The sequence below is a fragment of the Pipistrellus kuhlii genome, unplaced genomic scaffold (assembly GCF_014108245.1).
Source record: "Pipistrellus kuhlii isolate mPipKuh1 unplaced genomic scaffold, mPipKuh1.p scaffold_m20_p_10, whole genome shotgun sequence".
NCBI classification, from domain to species: Eukaryota; Metazoa; Chordata; class Mammalia; order Chiroptera; family Vespertilionidae; genus Pipistrellus; species Pipistrellus kuhlii.
The window spans coordinates 345,921-372,872 of NW_023425405.1; the positions used below are offsets into that span (position 1 = coordinate 345,921).

Below are 26,952 nucleotides of genomic sequence, written 5' to 3' on the forward strand. Positions count from 1 at the left end.
AGTGACTCCTTGAGTGGAGGCCAGGTCCAGTTAGAAGCAGGTATTGGGATTTATTTATCTCCTATAATTGAAATGTGGTAGCCTTGAGTGGAGGCCAGCGCCAGCCAGGGCAGGCGGAAAGCCTGGCTTCTTCCATCACCAGGGGCAACCCAAGACTCCTGCTTGCTGCAGCTCTGTGGCTACCACCATCTTGGTTGGGTAAATTTGCATACTCATTCCTGATTGGCTGGTGGGTGTGGCTTGAGGGTATAGCAGAAACATGTTTCTGCTATATTAATTTGCATTATTCTCTTTTATTAGATAGGATAGTTAAGATCTGGAAACAGCACAAGTGCCCATCAGTAGAGGAGTGGATAAAAAAGCTGAGTTACATTTACACAATGGAATACTATGAGGCTGTAAAGAAGGAGCTTTTACCCTTTGAGATAGCATGGAGGGACCTAGAGATTATTATGCTTAGCAAAATTAGCTAGAGAAAGACAAATATTATATGATCTCACTAATATGTGGAATCTAATGAACAAAATAAACTGACAAACAAAATGGATGCAGAAGCATAGATTCGTGGAACAGACTGACATACCTGAGAGGGGAAGTGGTGGAGAGTATGGGAAAAAATTAACCAAAGAATATATTGGGTATAAGCATGTATGCATAACCCATGTTTATAGATAATAGTGTGGAGAAGGCCTGGGGTGTGTTGGGGGTTGGGTGGAGTGGGGCAAGCAAGGGGAAAATGGTGATATTTGTAATACTGTCAATAATAAATTTTTAAATAAAAGCTGTCTTTTGTGAACATCAGAACTTCACATGCAATCTTTTTAAAAACAAATTTAATAAACTTTATACTGTTTGTAACACTTAATAAAAAGAAATTCTTGAGTTGATATTTTCTATATTTATCAATTTTTTAACCAATATAACTAATTTCTTATGTTGGTCAACATTTATAAATATTCATAATGCCTGAATTACAGAATATTTAGTTTTTATGCTATCTAAGCTTTGTAAATAAAAGTCAAGATGTGCTATCTTCCTTCTGAACTAATAAAAAGGTTTGTTAATTTTTCAATACAGTTGCTTTTAAGTAAATAATTTCAAATTGTGTAAAATCAAAATAACCAAAGGCTATTTTGTTAATATCTACAAATTTCAAACTATTTTAAGAGGGTACTTTAATTTTATTTTCATGATTATCTTTCAGTGTCTATCAAGAATATTTCTAGAATTACTCAAGTTTTGCATCTTCAAGAGATTAATAAAATATAACTTGAAACCACAAATGTATTCCTGTACTAGAGTGTTTAAATAATTATTACACTAACTGGATGATAATACTCGTGTACTTACATGTGTGTATATATCAATATATACATACTCTACAGAGTACTATTTAGCCATTGAAAATACGATTATCCTACATTTGTGATCACAGGGATGAATCTTGAAGGCATTATGCTAAGTAAAGTAAGTCAGACAGAGAAAGACAAATACTGTATGATCTTACTTCTATGTGGAATCTAAAAATATTAAACTCAAAGAAACAGAGATCAGATCTGTGGATGCATGAGACAGGGGGTGAGGGATGTAAAGAACAGATGGTGAAAGGTACAAACTTTCAGTTTTAAGGTAAATAAGTTCTGGGGATGTAATGTACAACATGACTATAGGTAACAAATATTACATATTTGAAAGCTGCTAGGACAATAGACCTTAAAAGTTCTCATCATATGAAAAACATTTAAAATTATGTGAGGTCAGGAATATTAATTATTTTAAGAGATGGATGTTAATTAAACTTATTGTGGCAATCATCTCTCTCTCTCTCCCCCCCATACACACACACACACACACACACACACACACACACACTAGAAGCCCAATTCATGAAATTTGTGCAAGAGTAGGCCTTCATAGCTGTGGAAGCTGCCTCGATCCCTCCCTTGCAGCCAGGATGGCTGCCTCGATCCTGTGGCTGCAGCCCTGGCTTTGTCTGGAAGAATGTCTGGACGGTTAATAGGCTGATCTGCATATTATGCTTTTATTATTATAGAAGATAGCTATTATGTCATATACCTTATCCTATATAATAAAAGGCTAATATGCAAATTGTCCCCTTGATCGGGAGTTCAACTGGTAGTTTGACCAGGGGGTAGGGCCAACCACCCACAGCCCCTCCCCCTGACTGGCCCTGCCCTTGATCAGCCCCTCTCCCCACACCTGATTAGTACAGGCCAGTCTCATGCACCAGGACTTTAGTACTTATATGCCAATTATATCACAATAAAACTAGAAAACCACTCATGTACTTAATAAATCATTTTTGTACCTTTACGCATACATTGATTACTACCAGATTTTCCTACAAACTGTAAAATAACAACAACTGGTTCTATTAATAATCTTTCATTATTCCCTGTGATCTTTTAATAGACAGCAAATTTAAACATAACTTAATTGGATTTTCCTGTTTTGCCTCTGTATTACCAAATTATCATTATACTATTTAATAAACTAGTCTTTCTCATTTTTGGTGAGGACAACCTATGTTACAGAGTCATTAGTTTCCCAGATATCCTTTACAACAAAATCCTTTACAATTTTATGCCAGTTTTCTACCTAATAATATTACAAATCTGCACTTCTTGACCTAATATATTACTAGTGGAGCAAGTGTAAACCATCACACTATTTTACAATATTTGGTGTAAACCATCACACTATTTTACATAATGAACACAGTTACCCAGGATAATGTTTGCAATTGAAGTAGAAAAAGCATACTTACTCAGTTATAATTTCAGAATCTGTAAAGTTGAGGTTGGTTAAATGACCTTCAAGTTTCGACTGTTCATGTGCATTTAAGGCTGGAGCGGTCTTAGTGGCAAGTACAGCTCTTTTTTTATCTTTTTCAAGCGCTTTTCTCTTTCCACCATTCTGAAAATATTCTCTGCATATACTACAAGGAAAATAAAGTTATATTTAAAAACACTGAGTACAAATATAAAACAAAATTAAAAAATTAGGATTTATTACTCAAAATGGGACTTTTTAAAATTACAGATTACTATTTTTAAAATGCCACAGAGAGGTTAAGTTTGAGAATCCTGTCGTAATTTCACATTTATAAAATTGCCATATACAAAGCACAATCATAGATTATGTTGAATACATAAAAAGTATGCTTGCCCTGGCTGGTTTGGTTCAGTGGATAGAGCGTCAGCCTACAGAGAGAAGGGTCCTTGGTTGGATTCTGGTCAGGTACATGCCCCAGTTGCAGGCTCAATCCTCAGTGGAGAGTGCACGGAAGGCAGCCCATCGATGATTCTCTCTCATTATTGATGTTTCTATCTTTCCCTTCCTCTCTGAAGTCAATTATACACACACACACACACACACACACACACACACACACTAGAGGCCCTGTGCACAAAATCCGTGCACTGGGTAGGGGGGGTCCCCTCAGCCAAGCCTGCACCCTCTCGCAGTCTGGGAGCTCTTGGCGGATGTCTGACTGATGCGGAGCAGGCCTAAGCTGGCAGTCAGATATCCTTATCACTGCTGTGGAGGCAGTACAGGCTTGCCAGCCGTGAGCCTGGCTTCTGACTGATTGGCGCTCCCCCCCCCCCCTTTGGGAGTACACTGACCACCAGGAGATAGTTTCTGCATTGAGTATCTGCCCCTGGTGGTGAGTGCATGTCATAGCGACTGGTCGTTCTGCCATTAGGTCAACTTGCATATTAGGCTTTTATTATACAGGATACATATATATATATGTATATGTATATGTATATGTATATGTATATGCGTATGTATATGTATATGTATATATGTATGTATATATATTTATATAAAGTATGCTTTTTAGGAACACAGATGTGTCATATATATTGCTGAACTTTATTCTTAACTGAAACATTAAGTTCTTCCAGAAAAGCTTAAATAATTCCACTATTCACGCTATTAAAAAAAAAAAATAGTAGTCACAGTTAATTATGAGCCAGTTATGCTGGTACTAGACAAATATCCCAACAGTTATTTTTCAGGTTCCTTCTGGTTTATGACAGTCAGGCTGTTAACACATTCAGAATCACTTCTTATTTGCTCTGAAAGGAGGGTATAAAAACCTGGTTTAGGAAGAATAGCATCATTTCATAAAGGTATACATTCAGAGAGAACAAAGGCTTAAACACAGTAGTGGTTTTTATAACACTTGAAAATTATTTCTGTGTATCAAGAGACTATTCCTGATATTTCCAATTCCTATACTATTAAAATGCAGACTTTCCAAGACGCATCCTTTTAAACTCATATATTGTAGTATAGCCATATCAGGTTGCTATCCAAAATCAGAAACTGGTGACTGACAAACCTTAAACAACTTTTTGTATCTAATATAATTTTAGGGTGAATACAGTAGGACACCATGCCTGGGCATATAATAGAATAACAAACATGAACCAGAAGAACAACTCCAACACTTATTAGCTATTAAAGCCAAGAAATCTAACAGAGGGGAGGAAAAAAGAGTAGTAAGACTTATTTGACAGGAGATACACACTTAAAAACAACTAATACATATACTTATCAAAGCTATTTAAGTGAAGGAGCATGGAACCTACAATATTCTTTCTTTTTAATTTCTTAAAATAAGTCACATTATAGCTACTATAGCTCATTCTTTGAACAATGCTGGACTTTTTGTTCCATAGACACTCCCTGATTAAGTTCCAAAAACACATGATAAGAAAAGTAATCTGTTTGGCCCCAGAGGATGGATGGTTGGCCAGTGACGGGTAAGATTCCTCAGGGAAGGAACAACCTAAGACAGGCACAGACAAAGAGGGGCCATCAGGAGAGAACTTGGGGATCAACTGAGGTGGGGCACAGACCCTCACCCCTCCAACTTTGCAGGGGCCTGAAACCTCACCCCTGCTGAGGGAGTCTCCTGCCCCCATGGCTGCTTAATTTCCCATGCCCAGCTCAAATCGGGATCCTGGTGAAAGACAGAGACTTGGCTGACAGCAGCTGCCTTCGCATACAACAAGACTTGTTTGAGTTGTCTTGTAAACATGGGAAGTGGGTTTTTGATATCTAAATCTAGCCTACCACTAGGAATGCTCAGGACCTACTCAGGAAGGCAAATAATCCTTTCCCCTAATATTTATGTGGTAAAATAAGATTGTTTTAGAGTAATAAATTTGACAGTAAAATAGTAGTCAAGTTTTCAGGCTAATTTAAATTGGCTAATTGAAATAAGCGAATATCCTAGAAAAACTAATTGCACTTTACAAAAAGCTGTTCCTAAAGTGTTAACTAAAATTTTTATTGGTAGTTCATCTAAGGATAAAATCTCACAACAGGAAATTAACCTAAAGCAGTTACATTATAGTGCAAAAAATTAAAATTTAAAAGCTATCAAGACTACATTATAAAATTTTCAAAAGCCTCCTAATATTTAAATCAAAAAAGGGGAAAAGTAGAATATCATGTAAGAAAAAATTTCCTGAAAGTAAATTACATCTAGAAAATTTGTACTTTAGAAATTAATTATAATGCTAGGGAAAATATCCTGAAAGTAAATTACATCTAGAAAATTTGTACTTTAGAAAATTAATTATAATGCTATCAGCAAGACACCCATGAAAAACAGACATGGTGTCAAAACAAGAAATTAATTATATAAAAAAAGAAAAGTGATAATTGAGGAATTAATTTAAAACTGATTTCTGCAAGTAGAACTATGGTCTGCATGGAACAATGCCCAGTTCTCCTCATATTAACAGTATGCTATTAGTTGAAATACAATTTTTTTAGGTTTCTATTACTTAAGACTTTTTTAACTTGTCTCACTGAGATTTAGTTTTAACCCTAATTACATACAGGAATCGAAATATATTCATCACTATTCAAACCTGTATTAAGTACTTATCATGTGCTAGGCACATATATGACAGGACAACAAACAGAAGAAGGCATAATGCCTTCAAGAAGCTCACACTAGTAAAGGAGACAATTTATGTAACTACTAGAGGCCCACTGCACGAAAACCCGTGCAAGCAGCTCAGCCCTTGCAGCCCCGGCTTCGTCCCGAAGGTCATCCAGCAGGTTGTTTGGCTGTCTGGTCGAATTAGCATATTATGCTTTTATTATTATTATAGATAAAGAAAATACAAGTAATAAATAAATACTAAATCCACTCTAAAATCATTAATATAAGATAATTTTTGAAAACTGAGTAGGAATAAATCAGGCAAGGAAGAGCATTAGTTAAGGAGAGAGGTACTTTCCTGGCAGAGAGAATAGCATGAACAAAGTCATGAAAGATAAAGCAGCCTGGATCCTGAAGAGATGAACATCAGTTCCAAGTATGTGAAATTTAAAGTGACAGGCAGAAAATGGGTGATTGGATGGATGAATGGATGGATGGACAGGTGGATGAACTCACAAGTGAAAAGGCCATGAGGTCAGCACACATGAACAGAGAAGAACGATAAACAAGCTTCAGATCATGCAAGATCCACAGGCCAATTTAGGAATGTAGTCTTTAGAAATCTAATCTAACTACAGAAAGTGGTTAGTGGTTTTCTGTAGTTGAGGATGGCTCTGACTACAAAGGTATACAATGGAGCTTATTAGAGTTATGGAAATGTTCTATATCTTCATAGTGTTAATAGTTACATAAGTATAAACAACTGTCAATATCAACTAAATATAAATCAAACTTCAGTAAAGTTGATAAAAAAAAAAGTGTAGCCATTATCATCTTGGAATTAATACTAAAAATAAAGCCTCTAGCACAAGCATGTCAAACTCAAAGGCTAACATGGGCCAAATAAACAAGGGTGACACTATCCACTGAGTCAAATCAGCTGGGGTTAACAGCAAATTTTTTTTTTAATTAAATAACTCTGGGGCTAAAGGGGAAATACTGATTTAAAAAAAAATCCACAGGATTTCTAAAAACAAAGAAATAACCATGAAAATACCACGTCAGAATCAAAGGAATGTAACTGAAATAATGACCTGAGGAAAATTCAAGCTCTTTAACGTTATAGCAATACAAATGAAAGAATAAAAATAAGTGAAATAAATATTCAACAGAGAATTAGGAGGAAAAATGTAAACTAAAAGAGAGCAAGGTATGAATGAATTAAAAACAAAATAAGACCAACAAACATAGCTTTTTGTAAACAAAGCTGAAAACAGAAGAAAATTTTTCTAAGAATATATACTAAATATATGTATATAGGAAAATTTATTAAATTTGTGACTCTTGGTTATTGGTGGGAATGGTAAGTTTAAAAAAAACACAAAACTGATATATGAATTACAGACTTTAAAAAAGCACTAGTAATCCAATGAAGAATTCTACCAAGCTTCTACAATATTAAACCAGATAATACCGTGTTAATCATGTTTTTTATTTTTTGTATCTTAGGACGTTTTGATATCTTGGGAGGGCCTATATACCTAGGGAGAAACTGCCTCTCATAAGGCTAGCTAAAGATATTAGCTAACTTGGGAGCATGCCTCTCAAATGCAAGACATTTCCTTGTGTTACTTTCACACACCAGCCTATTACTCCCCCTGCCCTAACCCAATCCTGGTTCAGGTACCACACAGGACAAGCTCTTACTCCCCAAAGCCCACCAGAATTATTAAGACTAGCCAATCCTAAACTGCTTACTCTGTCCTGCTTTGCCTTTCTCACAGAAACCCCATAAAGTCTCTGGGCTGTCCTTTCCCCTCACTCCTGCTTCTGCCTTCTGACCAAATCTGATGCTTCCCTGTGGACTTGTATGGCATGGCATGCACCCTTCTCTCGGGATGTAAGTAATAAATGGCACTTTCAATGGCACTGACATCTCTGTGTTGTACTCAATCACCTCTATAAAGTAAACTCCCATGAGTATAAATGATACAACTTCAAAATTATTTAATTAGTTTCAGATCATAGCAACAAAGAGAAATTTTCTAAGGTCATTTCTAGGAAGCAAACTAAAAATGATAATTAGATCTGATAACTTCTACAAAAAATACAAACAAATATCACTTATAAGTATAATTATAAAAATGTTAGCAAATAGAATCAAACAGACCAAAGAGTATGCATTCCAGGAATGCAAGAATGATTCAATATAAGAATATTCTCACTATATTCATAAATCTAAGAAGAAAACTCAAATTCATTATCATGGATGCTAAAAGGGACATTCAACAAAACTTCAACACTTACTCTTAATAAAAACACTCAATATTTACTCTTTTTTATTTTTTTATTTTTTATTTTTTAAATATATTTTATTGATTTTTTACAGAGAGGAAGGGAGAGGGAGAGAGAGCCAGAAATGTCGATGAGAGAGAAACATCGACCAGCCGCCTCCTGCACATCCCCTACTTGGGAATGTGCCCACAGCCAACGTACATGCCCTTGACCGGAATCGAACCCGGGACCTTTCAGTCCGCAGACCGACGCTCTACCACTGAGCCAAACCGGTTTTGGCTCAATATTTACTCTTAATAAAAACACTGGTGTACACTCTGCCCAAAGCCAGTAACTTAATGAGGACACATCACACATATTACTAAATGAATAAGACACAGCTACATAATAGACAAAAGAAAAATAATTAGCCAAATGAATTGGGGGAAAAAGAAAGAAAACTGTATCTTCACAGATGATATGATAGCATACATAGACAAGCCAAAAGAATCAATCATAAACTAACACAAACAGTAATAGAATTCAGTAAAACATACAAAAATGAAGTCCCCAGATATATACAAATAGCCTATTTGAACATATAATCGAAGGAAAGATCACATTTATAGTAGCAACAATAAGATAAAATACCTAAGGATAAACTGCTGGAAGCCAATTCCGCGATGTCATAATTGCAAGAATTTCATCAAAAGATTGATGAAACTTGGGGGCTCAAGAAGGGCTGAGTCACATATGTAATTAGCTGCTGGAAGGGCACTTCCCCCAAACCTGAACAGGATGATTGTTTGCTGCCAGACAGCTCAGGGCATTTCAATCTACATGTTATAGCCTTCTGTTGGCCAACCATCTGAACAGCTGTGGCTATATCCCAATCTGAAAATGCTTCTGTAAACCCTATCCTTCCAAGTGTATTATGTCCACCTTGCCTTAGGACAAATTGTGTCAATAAAAAACAGGGATCCGGAGACGAGGAAAACAAAAAACTAAGAACTTGGAACTTTAGCTCCTCTAGCTGAAGCTCTTCTGACCCCCAATGCCTTTATAAATCATCTTTAGTCTCTGGACTCCTACTTAATCTATGCACAGCCTTTCTGCAGATTGCTAAACCCTTCTTAATGCTTGGACAAGAACCCTGGCAACAAACATAACCAGAAATATGCATAATCAACATATGCAAAACTTTAAAACACTACTGCTCAAAAGTAGACTAGAAAAAATAAAATGATATATACATTTTTCATTGATACAATTATTCAGCACTATGAAGATATCAGTTTTCTCCAGTTATTAAAAAATTCAATGTAATCTCAATAAAAATACAAAATTAAAAACTATTTAGTCCAGTTGATTCTGAGGTACACTTAGAAAAAAAACAAAAACAAAGGCAAGAATAGCCAGGATGCCCAGCTGGCATGACTCAGTGTTTGAGCACTGACCTATGAACCAGGAGGTCAGATATCAATTTCCAGTCAGGGCATATGCCTGAGTTGAGGCTTATTCCCGGGTGTGTGGTGTGCAGGAGGCGATCTATCAATGATTCTCTCTCATCATTGATGTTTCTATCTCTCTCTCCCCCTCCTTTCCTCTCTGAAATAAAAATATATTTTAAAAAATAAATAACCAGGAAAACTCAGGAGAACAGTGGTCAGGGTGGGTAAGATATGTTTATAGAATAACAATGATTAAATCACAGAGACAATGAAGCATAACAGAAGGGCCTAAAGCAGAACCAACTATGTGGTTATTAAAAAATAACCGTGTGTGTGTATATATAAAAATATATATAATACACACACACACACACACACACACACACACACACACACACTCTAGAAGCCTGATGCATGAAAATTCATGCACTGGGGGATGGAGATCCCTTAGCCTGGTCTGCCCCCACTCACCGAGTCTGGGAGCCCTCAGGGGCGAGAGGCAACCCAGTGATCAGGGAAAGGCGACACCCCAGCAGCACAAGCCTTGGCTGGCCCTGGTTACCTGAGTCTCAGGCAGCCTTGGGTGGCTGGGATGCCGCCATCCAGGCTTGCCTGGGCCTCGGGTATTAGCTGGGCAGTCAACATCCAAGGCTTGCCTGCACCTTGGGCCAGCCCTGGGCAGCTGGGGGATTGAGGGAATCCCAGAGGCAGACGCGTGGAGGGGGCGGGTCCGGACGTGCCATGCTCCTGCCACCCAGGAGGGGCTGAGGGGGCTGGGTGACACCATTTGGTGGCTGTGGGCGCTACCATCTTTGAGGGCGTGAGTCAATTAGCATATTCCCTCCTTATTGGTTGTGGGTGCTGTCATCTTTGTGAGGGTGTGACAGTAAATTAACATATTCCCTCTTTATTATACAGGACTAGAGGCCCAGTGCATAAAATCCGTGCACAGAGCCCGGGGGGTGGTCCCTCAGCCCAGCCTGCACCCTCTCCAATCTGGGACCCTTCGTGGGATGTCCGGTTTAGGCCCAATCCAACCGAGATTGGGTCTAAATGGGCAGACATTCAACCCTCTCACAATCCAGGACTGCTGGCTCCCAACTGCTCGCCTGATTGCCCCTAATCATTTCTGCCTGCCAGCCTGATCACCCCCTAACCACTCCCATGCCAGCCTGATTGATGTCTAACTGCTCTCCTGCCAGTCCGTTTGCCCCCAACTTCCCTCCTCTGCCAGCCTGGTCACCCCTAACTACCCTCCCCTGCAGGGTTGATTGCCTCCAACTGCCCTTCCTTGCAGGCCTGGTCTCTCTCAATTACCTTCCCTTGCAGGTCTGGTGCCTCCCAACTGCCCTCCCCTGCTGACCATCTTGTATCCACATTGGGGCAGCCATCTTTGACCACATGGGGGCAGCTGTTGTGTGTTGGAGTGATGGTCAATCTGCATATTACTCTTTTATTAGATAGGATAGAGGCCAAGGATGGGGACCAGCTGGTTTGCCCTGAAGGGTGTCCCGGATCATGGTGGGGGTTCCCTTGGGGCATAGGGTGGCCTGAGCAAGAGGCCTATGGTGGTTTGCAGGCCAGCCATGCCCCCTGGTGACCCAAGTGGAGGCCCTGTAATCTGGGATTTATTTACCTTCTACAATTGAAACTTTGTAGCCTAGAGTTGAGCCACGCCTCCTGCTGACTCCATGGCTGCCGCCATTTCCATTTAGATTTGTTTACCTTCATTAACTGAAACTTTGTAGCTTGGGGAGTTGAGGCCTAGGACAGCAAAGGCAGGCATAAAGCTTGGCTTCCTTCATTGCCTGTGAAACCCAAGCCTCCCTTCTGCTCTCTGTGGCTGTAGCCATCTTGGTTGGGTTTATTTGCATAATCGCTCTGATTGGATGGTGGGCATGGCTGGTGGTTGTGGGTGTAGCGGAGTGGTGGCTAATTTGCATATTACTCTTTTATTAGGTAGGATAAAAGCCTAAGCGACCATTACAACAGAATGACCAGTGGCTATGATGCAAAGTGACCACCAGGGGGCAGATGCTCTAAGTGGGAGCTGCCTCCAGCCTGCAGGCCCTGATCGCCTGATCGGCCAGCCAACCTCCTGGTTCTCCTTCCTGGTCAGCAAGCCCCGATCACCTGATTGGGACTGCAAAACTAAAAGCTCATCTTGTACTAAATGTAAGAAAGTGTGGAAGGTGATTTCAGAACATAGAAGTCAGCTTTGAAGGGCTCCCACTGACTAAATATGGAATAATGTGAATAGGAAAAACAAAAATCTAAAAAAACACCAAACACTGGTGGAAAAAGTTAAAATAACAATCCAGGAGTCTACAGGGATATTACAAAAATTAAAAAAACAAAAACAAAAAAACTTGTCATAATTGGAATTGACGTATTATATCAACTCCTTGTGAAAATTGATAATTAAACAGAAAGATCTACATGTATGCATGTATATTTTTTACCCAGCCTTTCTAGAGAACATGTTATTATTCTTTGTTCATACTTTAAAGCTAATAACAGCTAGTAAATGCAAAGAATAATTTTAAAATTTTAACAAATTTTAAAAATCATTTTGCAGTCACAAATGAAATAATTGATTTAATAAATGGAATTATATCTGTTAATTGAAAGATTGTTGGGAGACAGGACTGATCCATAAGCCACCATTTTACTTACTAATTGCAAAGGAAAAACATAATTTTTACAATGGAAGGACCCAGGAATAGATACCATATTAACCAAATGGCAAAATTTAGCATCTCTGGTGGTGAAATAATCCTATATAATAAAAGCCCAATATGCCAAGTGTCCGGTTGACTGATCGGCAGTTCAACCAATTCAAGTGTAATATGCTAATGATATGCTAAGGCCATTCAACTGCTCGCTATGACGTGCACTGACCACCAGGGGGCAGATGCTCTGACCAGTAGGTTAGCTTGCTGCTGGGTTCCGACTGATCTGGACTGAGCGAGATGGGCCAGACAAACCCTGGAGCTCTCCCATGGTCCCTCTCAGGCTGGCCAACCTCCTGTGTCTCTCCATGGCCTCGATTGTGCACCGGAGGGGTCCTTCAGCCTGGTCTGCAGCCTGTCGCAATCCGGGACCCCTTGGGGGATGTTGGAAAGCTGATTTCAGCCCAATCCTGCAGACCAGGCCGAGGGACTCCCCTGGTGCAAGAATTCATTCAGGGCCTATGGTGTGACAATAAGAATCTGCTAATGTAATGCAATATAAATTATGTAGTTTCACCTAATAGGTATTTTTGGCAAAAATATGTCACCTGAATCAAAAGTTTAGATTCAGAAATAAAGATAGAAATAAATGGCACCATGAGAAAACAATCAAATAAATCCAAAACATAGGGCATAAAGCTAGTCTTGGATAAGGATACAATCACAAAAGACACCTGGTTGTGCTGTAAGTAGAAAAAGAAACTATTCAATCTAGCCTGGTCTGTGTGACTCAATGGTTGAGTGTTGATGCATGAACCAGGAAGCCCACTGCTCAATTCTGGGTCAGGGCACATACTGGGCTTGTGGGCTTGATCCCCAGTAGGGGCCATGCAGTAGGCAGCTGATCAATGATTCTCTCCCATTATTGGTGTTTCTCTCTCTCTATCCCCCTCTCTCCCTCTCCCTCTCCCTCTCCCTCTCCCTCTCCCTCTCCCTCTCCCTCTCTGAAATCAAAATATATATATATATAAAAAAACAATACATTAAAAGGAAATTGAGAGAACTGAGGATGCAAGGAGGCCTATAAATTATTCAGGGACACAAGCCTTTCCTAGATGGGAAAGGATCACAGGCACTTGGGCATTTGTGCAAGCCTTCTCTGTTGTATTAAATGGAAAACAGCTGAGCTTTTAAAGGCTGCTTAAAATGGTGTGACTGAGAATCCTTAAGAATACCAAATGCAGATGTTGTTCTCACCATTCTCCTGCTTACTGCCATAGCTCTTTTTTTGAGTCCTACCTGGTGTGCTCCTTGCTGTTTCTCAAACAGGCCAGCATGCTCCTGCCTCAAGGCCTTTGGAATTATTAGAGCTTGTTCTCCCACTTCCTTCAGGTCTTTTATACACATTATTTCAGAGAGGACTTCTTTGTCTACCTTATTTAAAACTATTTCATTTTTCCTTACTTTTTTTTCTCATTGTACTTAACCATTTCTGACCTATTACATATTTAATTTACGCATTATTTGTTGCCTCTAACCCCCACTAGCACATAAGCTCCATGAGAGCAAGGATTTTGCCTTTTTGGTTGGTTGTTGTACTCCCAGTGTCTATAATATGACTAATAGACAGTAGACAACACTAAGTATTACTTATTAAATTAATTAAATAACTAATTTAAATACATCTTTTTCTCTAGATTATTTTTTGAATGAATGAAATAGGCACTATTACATAATTTTTAAATGAGATTAACACTGAAATTTTAAATAAAAAATTATATATAAAATACAAACCTGAAGTTATCACAAACTTACTGGCCATGTAGAAAGATAATGCTTTGTTTTCTAGAAATTCATTTTAAAATTCAGTCAAAATACATATTCATTCCTATAATTTTATCAACTTTTGAGAGAACTGATGATCAGTATTTCAATTTCTGATGTTTTTAACATTAGAATCGATACTATGAGAAAATAAACATTACCCAAAGTCAATATAAAAGTTGGAATGCTCTGAATCACACAAAAAAATCAGGATTTTAAAACTTTTAAGATGTCTTCAAATTTTAAATTATAGAAAAGTACTCACTTTTACTTGAATCCAACTGTGAATATTTATCTAAAGAAATTTCTATACTATAATTTATTAATGAGGAATAATGTTAAATTTTATATATTAACATATTAATAAATGTATCTTTAAAGCTATTCTTTTTTTAAAAAGTGAAGCAGAAAATTTTAAGTTATGTCAAAGAAAAACATTTTGATTTAAAAAGAGGAATGAAATAAATCTAGAGAAAGTAAAGAAAGGGGCAAGAAGTTGTTTAAAAGACATCAACTGTTTTCAAACACTTCTATTTTGGTAAAATAAATTATGCATAGCATTATTTAAATTGGAGCATGTCAACAAAACATTAGAAGCCAAACATGTTAGTTCATAAAAACACTCACCTACAACACCATTCAATACGTCCTTCACCTTCACAACTTTTTGCCCAGTGATTATCTGCCAAATTTTTCATTGCAACAGCATATTCACAAAGTGTTTCCTCATCCTCGCAATGTTCTCGCCAGATCTTATCAAAATCTCCCACTGAAAACAAGGAAAAAATGAATTAAATTAACTATACTTTTAGACATCTTCATATTAATCAGTTCCCTATTTTGAAAGGGGCTGGTGGATGACAGGGCCATATAAGTTAGCAAGCAAGTTAAATAATTTTATCTATACATTTGAGGCCCGGTGCATGACAGTCCTGAGGATGGGTCCTTCCCTCAGCCTGGCCTATTCCCTCTTGCAGACCAGTACCCCTGGAGCATGATGCCTGTTGCCAGCAGTCAGACATCCCTCTCGCAGTCCGGGGCTGTCGCAGTCCTGGACCCTTTGCTCCTTATTGCCTGCCTGCAGCAGAGGAGGGAGAGGCTCCCACCGCTACCACTGCGCACTCCACCCATTACCCTTCAGATGTTTAGAGGATCTCTAGTTTTTCACACGTAACAAAATTCTCTTTAAATAATGTCAATTTCTTATATGATAGAATTTTAAGGCTTGCTATCTGCTCCTATGAAGTTCTGAAGAAGGATTCAAATTTTGTCTGTAAATCTATTCAACTGATGGCAGACAACTTCAACTTAATGTTTTCACTAAGGAGTCTCCAGACCCTCTCCATGTATACTGATACTGCAATTAATGTGATTAATAAAGTGTGATATACTTAGAGACAAAACAATGCAACTCTATATACTTTTTACTCTTTCAACCAAGTTGCTGAAAAAATACTTTATTTCAAACACTTTAATAATAAAAGTGCAATATGCTAATTAGACTGGTTGTCCTTCTGGACAACCTTCTGGATGATTTGTGGTGAGTGGGGACCGAGGCAGAGGCGGCTGCAGCAGTGGGGAAGCCAAGCCCCTTGCACGAATTTCGTGCATCAGGCCTCTAGTAAAAAATAATAGAGTTGATGAGCAAGCACTGACATAAAGGAAGGGGAGAAGATGTAATAAAATGTGGTAAGTGCTACAGTAGCCATAGGAACCTGATAAGTTCACTATGTTCCATGCGAGGCACTTCCCTAGTATCAGAACTTTTAAATCATATATTTATTAAACGAAAATGTATGAAACTATCAGGTTTACAAGTTAATAATGCAGATTTTGTAATCAGAGAAAACCTGACAAATTCAAGAAAAACATCAAAAGTGCTTTACTCAAAGTAATGTCCATCGCTAGCTACACATTTCCCCCATCTTTCAGGTAATTTGTGGATACCATCCCAATACAACTTTTTTTGTTTTGAGGCAAATCATTCAAAGACACAATTTTCCAATTCTTTGTATGTTTTGAAGTGCTGCTCAGAAAGTGCGTGTGCCATAGATCAGAATAAATGGTTATCTGAAGTAGCAAGGTCTGATGAATATGGCGGGTGGGTTAATACTTTCCAGGCAAGATCTTTTAAAGTGTCTTTAACTAGTTTTGAAGTGTGTGATGGTGCGTTATCATGAAGCAAAATTACTTTGCCTTGTCTCCTGGCACATTCTGGTCGTTTCACAATCAAATTGATTATTTGTTGTTAGTAGTGATCATTATTAATGGTTTCACCTGGCTTTAGAAGCTCATAATACACCACACCTTCCCGATCACACCAAATGCATTTTCGAAGCAATTTGGCCTTGCAGTCAATGTTGATGGTTGACCTGGATCAACCCATGTTTCTTTGTGTTTACAATTCTCAAAATAAAACCACTTTTCTTTTTTTTTTCTTTTTCTTAATATTTTATTGATTTTTTTTACAGAAAGGAAGGAAGAGGTATAGAGAAGCTAGAAACATCGATGAGAGAGAAACATCGACCAGTTGCCTCCGGCATATCCTCAACCGGGGATGTGCTTACAACCAAGATACATGCCCTTAACCGGAATAGAACCTGGGACCCTTCAGTCCGCAGACCGACGCTCTATCTACTGAGCCAAATCTGTTAGGGCGAAAACCACTTTTCATCACCAGTCACAATTCAATGCAAAAAAGACTTCCTCTCCTGCCGTGCAGTTGAAGCAACATTTTACTGATGACTTTTCGGTTTTCCTTTGTCTTTCATTCAATTGATGTGGCACCCATTCCCTTCCTTTAAAATCTTTCCCATTGCTTATAAATGACTGGAATTGTTTGCTGAGCAACGTTTAATCTTTCTGCAAGTTGTTTTTGAGTTTGACACCCATCTTCATCCAAAAATGCTTGTACGTAATTGTTTGTTTTCAAACTTTTTCTGTTTACCTGGATGTTCTTTGTCTTTCACATCAAAATCATCACTTTTATAGCATTTAAACCAGCGTTCACAAGTATCTTGAGATGGAGCATGTTCACCATAAGCTTCCCGAAGTATTCAGCAGCACTTTTCTTCAAAATAAAGTAATGATTTATAACTTCCTGCACATGTTCTCCTTTTGCCACGAAAATCGACATTTTTAAGTGTAATAATATCTATGATGTTAATACCTTCAGAAAATTTGATATGTGAAGTTCTGAAGTTTGTTGCCAATACAACAAAATATAGCATACATATCAAATCGCATATATATCAGCATATGCGTAACTCCATCTACTGAAAAAAATCCGCACTATTAACTGATACACCTAGTAGACTACCAGGTATACACTATGTTAAATGTATGGTGGTTTCAAAGTTAAAACAAAAACATACTTAGCATTTGGTTATGAGAAAATTTCACTTTCCAAAATATCCATAAAAGCTTATTAAAGTATTTAAAACTAAAGTTACTAAACAAAAATAGAATGAAAAAATTCAGCTTATTTTTCATAACAGCCTGTTATGTTTTTAGTATTCAAAATAAATGGCATTTACCCTTTAAACAAAGTATTTTCAAAATAATTTATAATTTGAGCTCTAAAAATATTGAGGTCAAGAAATATTAAGGTCAACCTGTATGCAATATACATATTCAAACTTCATACACACACAAAATATGTTAGAACTAGAGTCTAAGAATTTTATTATCATTTAGTTATTAAGTCAATCATGACTTAAAAGACTGTCCTGTTTGAAAGGGTAGTTGTTTTTCATTATCAAAAAGAATAAGATCTACATCAAACATGTAGTCAAAAGAATAAGAAGTATATTCAAGTTCAATCCATCAGAATACTCAATAGACATCTGCCCTGACTGAATGTGTTCTTTGCTCTTCCCTTTCTCCTCGAATGTGTGTTGACCTGAACTCCATCCATTAATCTCAAGTTACTCTTTTTATTTTGTTTTTGTTTTGGGGTTGAGATTCAGTTTCAGTGTTTTGGATCTAGGTTTCCAATTACATATTAGTCAAGTATTATTAACAGCACAAGTAATGGGTTTAAACTAAGAACTGGCTTGTGGGGGATGCAAAAATCTTTTACTTTTATCTATTCTATATTAAACATTCTTGCTGCCGTGCTGCAAAGCCATAGCAGACTTAAGGCGCTGTTGAGGGCAGAACTATCCAAGTTGAGAGATGTCTTTAGGTTGAATTAAGAGCCCTGCCCAAAACTGAAGTGAGGAGGGGGCAGCCCTGGCCTCCACTGCCCCATCCCACTCTCCCCTTAAACCTGCTGCCTTTTAGCCGAGGCCGGTTTGGCTCAATGGATAGAACATCAGCTTGGGGACTGAAGGGTCCCGGGTTCGATTCAGGTCAAGGGCATGTACCTTGGTTGCGGGCATATCCCCAGTAGGGGGTGTGCAAGAGGCAGCTGATCGATGACTCTCTCTCATCGATGTTTCTAACTCTCTATCTCTCTCCCTTCCTCTCTGTACAAAATCAATAAAATATATATTAAAAAACAAACAAACAAACAAAAAAAACCCTGCTGCCTTTTAAAAGCAATTGTTTCACTGCGACGTTGGACACGACAGGTATCTCTCCCCGGGCCAGCAGGGGCCTCTGAAGCCTTCTTCGTGGCCTAACTCTCCCCCACTCACTACTCCATCCTGTGTGTTTTTTTCTAAGAGATATTCAGGACTTTTATAATGTCATAGCTACCTAGGCTCCACTCCCAAAATTTAAGAACTTCCATAGAAAGTTTAAATTGAAGGTGCTGTTGTTTGTAGGTACTACTTAAAACCCAATGAAAAATCCTTTGAGCATTGTCTTAAGAAAATGATGCTGGTCATCACAGCTTCAGCACCTCCCGTTTTTTGATGCTCACCTCCCCCTGCTGAATTCAGTTTCCGGCTTTTTCTTCCCTCCTCTCACTCCTTTGCTGTCCTGTGTTGTAGTGATTTGGTGAGAGAAATTATTGCTGCCTATCCCCAACCGCCTCCCCGGCACTACATATGTGTTTCAAGTTTTATTATTGCAATAAAAGTGTTTTACACTGGCTTTTAAAAAAAAAAATGCAACAACAAAAAATAAGTTACCTAGGAATAAATTTAACCAAAGAGGTAAATGACCTTTACTTGGAAAATTATAGGGCCTGGAAAAAAGAAACTGAGGAAGCACATAGCATGTTCATGTATTGGAAGGATTAACATCATTAAAACGTCTATACTATCAAGCAATCCATAGATTCCTATCAAAAAGCAATGAAATATTTCACAGATCTAGAAGAAACATGCCAAAAGTCTATATGCAACCACAAAAGACAAGAGCCTGAGCAATCTTGAGAAAAAAGTTGGAGGTACTAAACTATACTACAAGGCCATAGTAATCAAAACAGCATGGTATTAACATAAGAACAAGTATATTGATCAATGAAACCGAATAGAGAACACAGAAATAAACCAATGTCTCTATGGTCAATTACTATTTGACAAAGGAGGCAAGAATATACAATGGGATAAACGATGTTGGGAAAATTGGATGGATAGAGCAAAGTTATGAAACTAGACCACAACTTACACCACACCCAAGAATAAATTCAAAATGGATTACACTTAAATGTTATTTGTAAAACTATAAATACTCTAGGCACTACATTTCAGACATTTTTTTTCTTTTAAATATACTTTTATTGATTTTAGAGAGGAAGGGAGAGGGAGAGGGAGAGATAGAAATATCAACGATGAGAGGGAATCATTGATGGCTGCATCCTGCACACCTCACACTAGGAATCAAGCCTGCAACCCAAGCATGTTCCCTGACCTGGAATTCAACCTGACCTCCGGGTCAACACTCAACCCTTGAGCCAAGCCACCTGGACCAGACATTTCTTGTAGCAATATTTTTTGCCCATATGTCTCCTAAGGCAAGAAAAACAAACAAACAAACAAACAAACAAATGGGACTTCATCAAACTAAAAAGTTACTGCACAGCAAAAGAAGCCGTCAATAAAATAATAAAGGGATCCACTGAATAGAACACATTTGCCAATAAACAACTTGTACAACTAAATACCAAGAATACAAACAACTAAATTTTAAAAAGGCAAAGGACCTGAATAGTCACGACTCCAAAGAGGACACAAAGATAGACATAAGAAAATAATGCTCAATGTCACTAATCATCAAAGAGGTAAATTAAAACCACAATCAGGTATCACCTCTCCCCTATTATAATGCCTATTTTCACTACATCAACAAACAGGTGCTGTTGAGGATGTGTAGAAAAGGAAATCCTATTGCATTGTTGGTGGGAATTCAGACTGGTACAGCCACTGTGGAAAACATGGAGTTTTCTCAAAAAATTAAAAATGTAACTGCCTCTTGATACAGTGATCTCTTCTGAGAATATCCTATATAATAAAACAATAATATGCAAATTAACCATCATTCCGCTATACCCACAAGCCATACCCACTAGTCAATCAGAGCAAATATGCAAATTAACTCAACCAAGATGGCTGCGGCCACAGAGAAAGCAGGAGGGAGGCTAGGGTTTCCCAGGTCATAGAGGAAGCCATGCTTTCCACATACCCTGGCTGGCCCAGGCCTCCACTTAAGGCTACAAAGTTTCAATTATAGAAGATAAATAAATCCCCTGCCATCACAGAGCCAGTAGAAGGCTTGGCTCCCCTCCAGGCTACAAAGTTTCAATTGTAGAAGGTAAATACATTCCAGATACCAAGGCATCTGCTTGGGTCACTGGGGGCGTGGCTGGCTTGCAAACCAGCACAGACCACTCTCCCAGACAGCCCCACACTCCAAGGGAACCCCCACCCTGATCCAGGACACCCTTCAGGGCAAACCAGTCAGCCCCTACCCATGCACCAGGTCTCTATTCTATCTAATAAAAGAGTAATATGCAGATTGACCATCACTCCAATACACAAGATGGCTGCCCCCATGTGGTCAAAGGTCCTGCCCCTAATTGGACACAAGATGGCCAGCATGGGAGGCCAGTTGGGAGGGACCAGGCCTACAAGGAAGGGCAGTTGGGGGCAATCAAGCCTACAGGGGAGGGCAGTTAGGGGTGACCAGGCTGGCAGAGGAGGGAAGTTGGGGGCAAACAGACTGACAGGGGAGCAGTTAGACATCAATCAGGCTGGCATGGGAGTGGTTAGGGGGTGATCAGGCTGGCAGGCAGAAATGATTAAGGGCAATCAGGAAGGCAGTCAGGCGAGCAGTTGGGAGCCAGCAGTCATGGATTGTGAGAGGATGTCTGACTGCCTGTTTAGGCCTGATCCCACCAGGTAGTCGGACATTCCTCGAGGGGTCCCAGATTGGAGAGGATGCAGGCTGGGCTGAGGAACATCCCCTAACCCCCACCCTTGTGCACGAATTTCATGCACCAGGCCTCTAGTATCTTAAGAAACTGAAAAATTAGAAAAAATATATGCATCTCTATATTCATTACAGCATTATTTATAACTAGAGGCCCAATGCAAGAAATTCATGCAAGAGTAGGCCTTCACAGCCCTAGCTGCCCCAGCCTCGCAGCCCCAGCTTCTTCCAGAAGGTCATCTGGTCGGTAATTCTGGTGTTCGATTGATTTGCATATTATGCTTTTATTATTATAGATGCCTGAGGGATTGGGCCGAAACCAGCTCTCCGACATCCCCCGAGGGGTTCCAGGTTGCGAGAGGGCGCAGGCCAGGCCAAGGGACTCCACCAGTGCATGATTGGGGTCTGGTAGAGACACACGAGGTTGGCCAGCTGGGGAGGGACCATGGGAGGGCTCCAGGGCATGTCCAGCCTGTGTCATTCAGTCCCTATCAGCTGGACCCCAATAGCAAGCTAACCTACTGGTCAGAGCATCTGCCCCCTAGTGGTCAGTGCACATCATAGCGAATGGTTGAGTAGCCTTAGCATATTACACTTTAATTGGTTGAAAGGTCGACCAGTCACTGGTCACTTAGCATATTAGGCTTTTATTATACAGGCAGTCCTCGAGTTACGTAGGACTTAACTTACCTCATTTCGTGGTTAGTTGCCACCTCCCATTTACTTATATATTAAAAAAAATCCATCATTTTGATGTATGTACATACGTGCTTTATGTTTTTTATTATTTATTTATCACAAGTAAAGGTCGGGAATTGTTATCTTTCCTTAATTTTTTTTTTTTTTTTTTTTTACTGTTTCACTTCATTATTGCTATGTATGTGCTATATGTGAGTGATGTAGGCACTATGTAGGTGGGTTCTGACTTATGGCGAAAATTGCATTACGCTGCACCATAGGAACAGATCTCTGAAGTAACCTTAAGACCCACTGTATAGGACAGCCAAGATCTGGAAACAGCCCAAGTGCCCATCAGTAGATGAGTGAGTAAAAAAGTTATTGTATATTTACACAACGGAATACTACTGGACTGTAAAAAGAAGGAAATCTTACCTTTTGCAATAGCTTGGATGAATCTGGAGATTATTATGCTAAGTAAAATAAGCCAGTCAGAGAAAGACAAATACTATATAATCTTGCTTATATGTGGAACCTAATTAATAAACTGACAAAATAAAAACAGAGGCATAGACAGGGAATAGATTGAAAGCTGTCAAGAAGAGGGTAGGGGCTTTGGTGGGGCTGGATGAAAGAAGGCGAAAGAATTAAGAAAAATATCCTATCTAATAAAAGAGTAATATGCAAATTGACAATACCTCCACTATACCCACAAGCCACACCCACTAGCCAATCAGAGTGAGTATGCAAATAAACCCAACCAAGATGGCTACAACCACGGAGAGCACGAGGGAGGCTTGGGTTTCCCCAGCAATGGAGGAGGAAGCCAAACAGAAATGGCTGAAGCCTCAGAGCAAGCAGGAGGCTAAATGGTCCCAGATTAGAGAGGGTGAAGGCTGGGCTGAGGGACACCCCGTCCATGCACGAATTTCATGCACTAGGCCTCTAGTCTATACTAAGAATAATATGCTAATTAGACTAGAAATTAGAGTAGAACTTCCAGACCTACTGGACAAAGCCATGGTAACAGGGCCAAGGCAGAGGTGGTTAGGAGTGATCAGGCCAGGAGTGGAGGGCAGTTGAGGGTGATCAGGCCAGCAGGGTGGGGGTGGTGGTGTGGGGAGAAAGTAGTTGGGGGCAAGTAGGCTGGCAGGGAGGGGCAGTTGGGGGCAATCAATCCAGCAGAGGGGGGGCAGTTGGGAGCGAGCAGGCAGCAAGCAGGTGAGCGGTTAGGAGCCAGTGGTCCCAGATTACAAGAGGGATATCCCCAAGGGGTCCCAGATTGGAGAGGGTGCAGGCTGGGCTGAGGGACACTACCCCCTCCCATGAACAAATTTTGTGCTCTGGGCACAAATTTTGTGCTACTACATATATAGGGATATATGACAAGAGTGTGGTCACAGCCAGAGGGAAAGGGGGATGGGAATAGATAGAGGAGAGCAAAGGGCAGATACATGGGGATGGAAAGAGACTTTGCTTCGGGCAATGGGCACCTAAGGCAATATAATGATGATGTTTTATTGAACTGGACACTTGAAACGTGAAGATTTTATGAACCAATAATAATTAAAAGCATGTCACCCCAACAATTCAATTAAAAACACACACTGAAAAACAAAAACAAAACAAAACTGAACTCACATATTAATCAAGAGAATTTATCTGCTTCCTCCTTGGTCTTCTTATAATTCACCCATATATGCAACTGCCATAGTTACAACAGTACTGTCATTTATATATACTGTCTGTTAAAACCAGGCATGATTCTCCCATTAGAAAGGCAAAGACTACTTTTGACTTATAATTTGTATAAACTATAGAATTTAATCATGGTTCCCCATTAATGGGAAAAAAGTATTTATATTTTCGCCATGCCCAAATAATATAGGAAACACCAAAATTACAAACAAATCCAGTAAGTTGCTAGAATTAAATTCAAACTACAGTTGGTAACTGTCAACAGATAATAGTGATGAAAATGCAGTAAAACTTGAATACTTCAAAATAGTGTTCTCAAAAAAAGTTACAAGGTTTAAAAAAGCAATAGGTTCAGAGTCAATATTCTGGAGACTTTATTCACTGTTTTAAGATGATTTAGAATTGTTTTTTTTTCTTTTCACATTACAGTCAAAGAAAAACTTGCATTCCAAGTGCAGTCACTTCCACTAAATTCTTTGATAACAGTACATAAATCTTTTTGGAAAATCTATATGCTTAAGGTAAAATTATTGGTAACAACGCTAAATAAGTAAGGAAGTACTTATATGTGAAAAACATAAACAGGCTGTTCTAAGATTAATGTTTTTACAAAAACTCTATTCTAATTCTCATTTTAAAAAGATGTGAAGCACAGAAGGTAAAAAGATGTGAAGCACAGAATAAATGTGAGGCCAGTTTAAGATAATAGCATGTTATTATTCTTGGTGATTTAAAGCCTTATGAATCATGATACTATAGATTAACATTGTACTATTTTAGTTCTTAAAAGGTATACAATGCTATATAATAGATACTACATAATTCCATGCAATAGAATTCTAAAAAAAAAAGACAAATTTATAATAACAAGAGATTAGTAAAACTGGAGTAGAGACAAAGACTGACTAACTGGAGCATGAGGAAATGTTCTGTACCTTTTTTAAAAATTATACTTCTATAGATTTCAGAAAGAAAGAGAGAAAGAGAAACTTCAGTGATGAGAGAGGACATTGATAGGCTGCCTCCTGCATGCCCCCCATTGGAGGACTGAGCCTGCAACTGGAGTATGTGCCCTTGGACGGTCCCTTCAGTCCAAGATCAATGCTCTATACACTGAGCCAAAGCAGTTAGGGCAATGTTCCGAATCTTGATTTTGGTAATGGTTTTATAGGCGTATACATCTGGCAAAACCCACTGATTTATACATTGTAAATGGATGCAGCCTATCCTATATAATAAAACCCTAATATGCAAATCGACTGAATGGCAGAATGACCCATCACTATGACCCACCCTGACCACTAGGGTAGACGCTCAACACAGGCGCTGCCTCCTGGTGGTCAGTGCGCTCCCACAGAGGGAGTGCTGCCCAGCCAGAATCCGGGCTCGCGGCTGGCCAGCGCTGCGGTGGCAGTGGGAGCCTCTTCCACCTCTGCTGCAGGCAGGCAGTAAGGAGTGAGGGGTCTCAAACTGTGAGAGCCCTGTTCTGTGAGGGGATCACGCCCAAGGGGATCACGCCTAAGCCTAAGCCGTCAGTCAGACATTCCCCAAAGGGTCCTGGACTGTGAGAGGGCGCAGGCTGGGCTGAGGGATCCCTCCCCCACAGTGCAGGAATGATGTACACAGGTCCTCTAGTTGTACCTAAAATTGTACCTCAATAAATTTAATTTTTAAAAATGATGCATTATAAAAGTTATAAACTAAAAACTGTATTTCATTAAATTTGAGGGTCATCAAATTCTCTTTTAAAAAATTAAAAGATTTACCTGAGTATCACAAATAAGTCTTGAACTTTTATAAATTCAGAACAGTTTATATGATTTTTATTTAGGCATATTACCAAATACAGGCTGCAAGATACATTATCTATAGATGACCAGATTATCAAGTTCAAGTTTAAAGAACCTTTAAAAGTCATTTCCTCTAATATTAGGTAAACAGAGAACCTCATAGCCAAGTAGAAACAAGTTCAGCAGCTATCCCAAAGCATTAAAACAAGGGTTCAGGACCAGATTGTCTCATAACATAGTTAAATCACACACAGACCAGCCTTCTTAGCATTCTTGAACACCTGATATAGTGACACACTTCAAGGTGGGACAAAATATCCAAGGTGTTTTGTGTTGAAGCAGCTCTTGAGAATCAAATGAAGAAACCACCTGAATATCTACCCACTTCTTACATCCAGTCATTTCTCTGACGGGCGGGGGAGAAGGGGTGGGGATAACCAATATTCAAATGTATTAAAAAGGTCAGACCTTTCACATAAAAACTTATAAATGTAGGAAGCAAAAGGGGGCAAAAAAAAAAAAAAATGTGACAGTCATTCTAATACTAGAGAGCAGACTACAGAACAGTCCTGGTAGAAATTCCAGAGATCACTCAGTCTTCAATGTTATAGTCCTTAAATGCATCCCAGGCTTCCGATACACCTGTTTTCTGTGGGTTTTTTTAATCTTCATCTGAGGATATGTTTACTGATTTGAGAGAGAGAGGAAAAGAGAGGGAGAGAAAGTAACATTATGTGCCGCAAACGGGATGGAACCTGCAACCTAGGTGTGTGCCTTTATCGGGAATCAAACCTGAAACCTTTTGGTATACAGGATGTCACTCCAACAAGCTAAGCCATTCCCTCTGTTGTTTTTTAAATTGTATATTTAACAAATTTAACGCCAGATGCTGCTTTAAATATGTGAATCCTGAGAAAGAAGCTGCCTAGTAAGAAGGGCTCCTGGTGGCTTAATTGACCTTAAGTTAAAAACAAAACAAAAACCAGAGCCTAGCAGCTCTAAAAAGGGGCTCTCACCCAAACCACACTTCAGGGAGAAGCCTGCACTAAGCTGCCTTCCTTCTGCTCAGAACTGCCTTCCTACACTGTGTTTCTGCTTCTGAGCCTGCCCTTGGGGAGTTCCTGGAATCCTATTTCAACCCACAGGATTGAGACATACCTTGTCTAACTGGAGCTGTGCAACTGTATCCCCATTAGCATCTTTACTGACCAATCGGAGCAGCTCCGTTCTGACCAATCAAGACATTGCCGTTTGGACCAAACTGGGAAGATCTGAAGTCTTCATTTGCATGAGAATGGACCAATCAGGCACCA

The 26,952-nt window shown here is 39.1% G+C and overlaps 1 protein-coding gene across 3 annotated transcripts in view; it reads right to left on the reverse strand.

The window, feature by feature from the left end:
- The window catches only part of BMT2 (base methyltransferase of 25S rRNA 2 homolog), a 78,802-nt gene that overhangs the window by 41,346 nt on the left and 10,504 nt on the right, over window positions 1-26,952 (reverse strand). For 2 of the 3 annotated variants that reach the window (XM_036424713.2, XM_045576071.1), the window contains 2 exons: window positions 14,781-14,922; window positions 2,789-2,959 (listed from right to left, as the gene is read on the reverse strand). In XM_036424713.2, the coding sequence (XP_036280606.1) occupies window positions 2,789-2,959; window positions 14,781-14,922 (313 nt within the window). The remainder of the gene's footprint in view (window positions 1-2,788; window positions 2,960-14,780; window positions 14,923-26,952) is intronic. The other variant, XM_036424722.2, reaches the window with a different exon arrangement.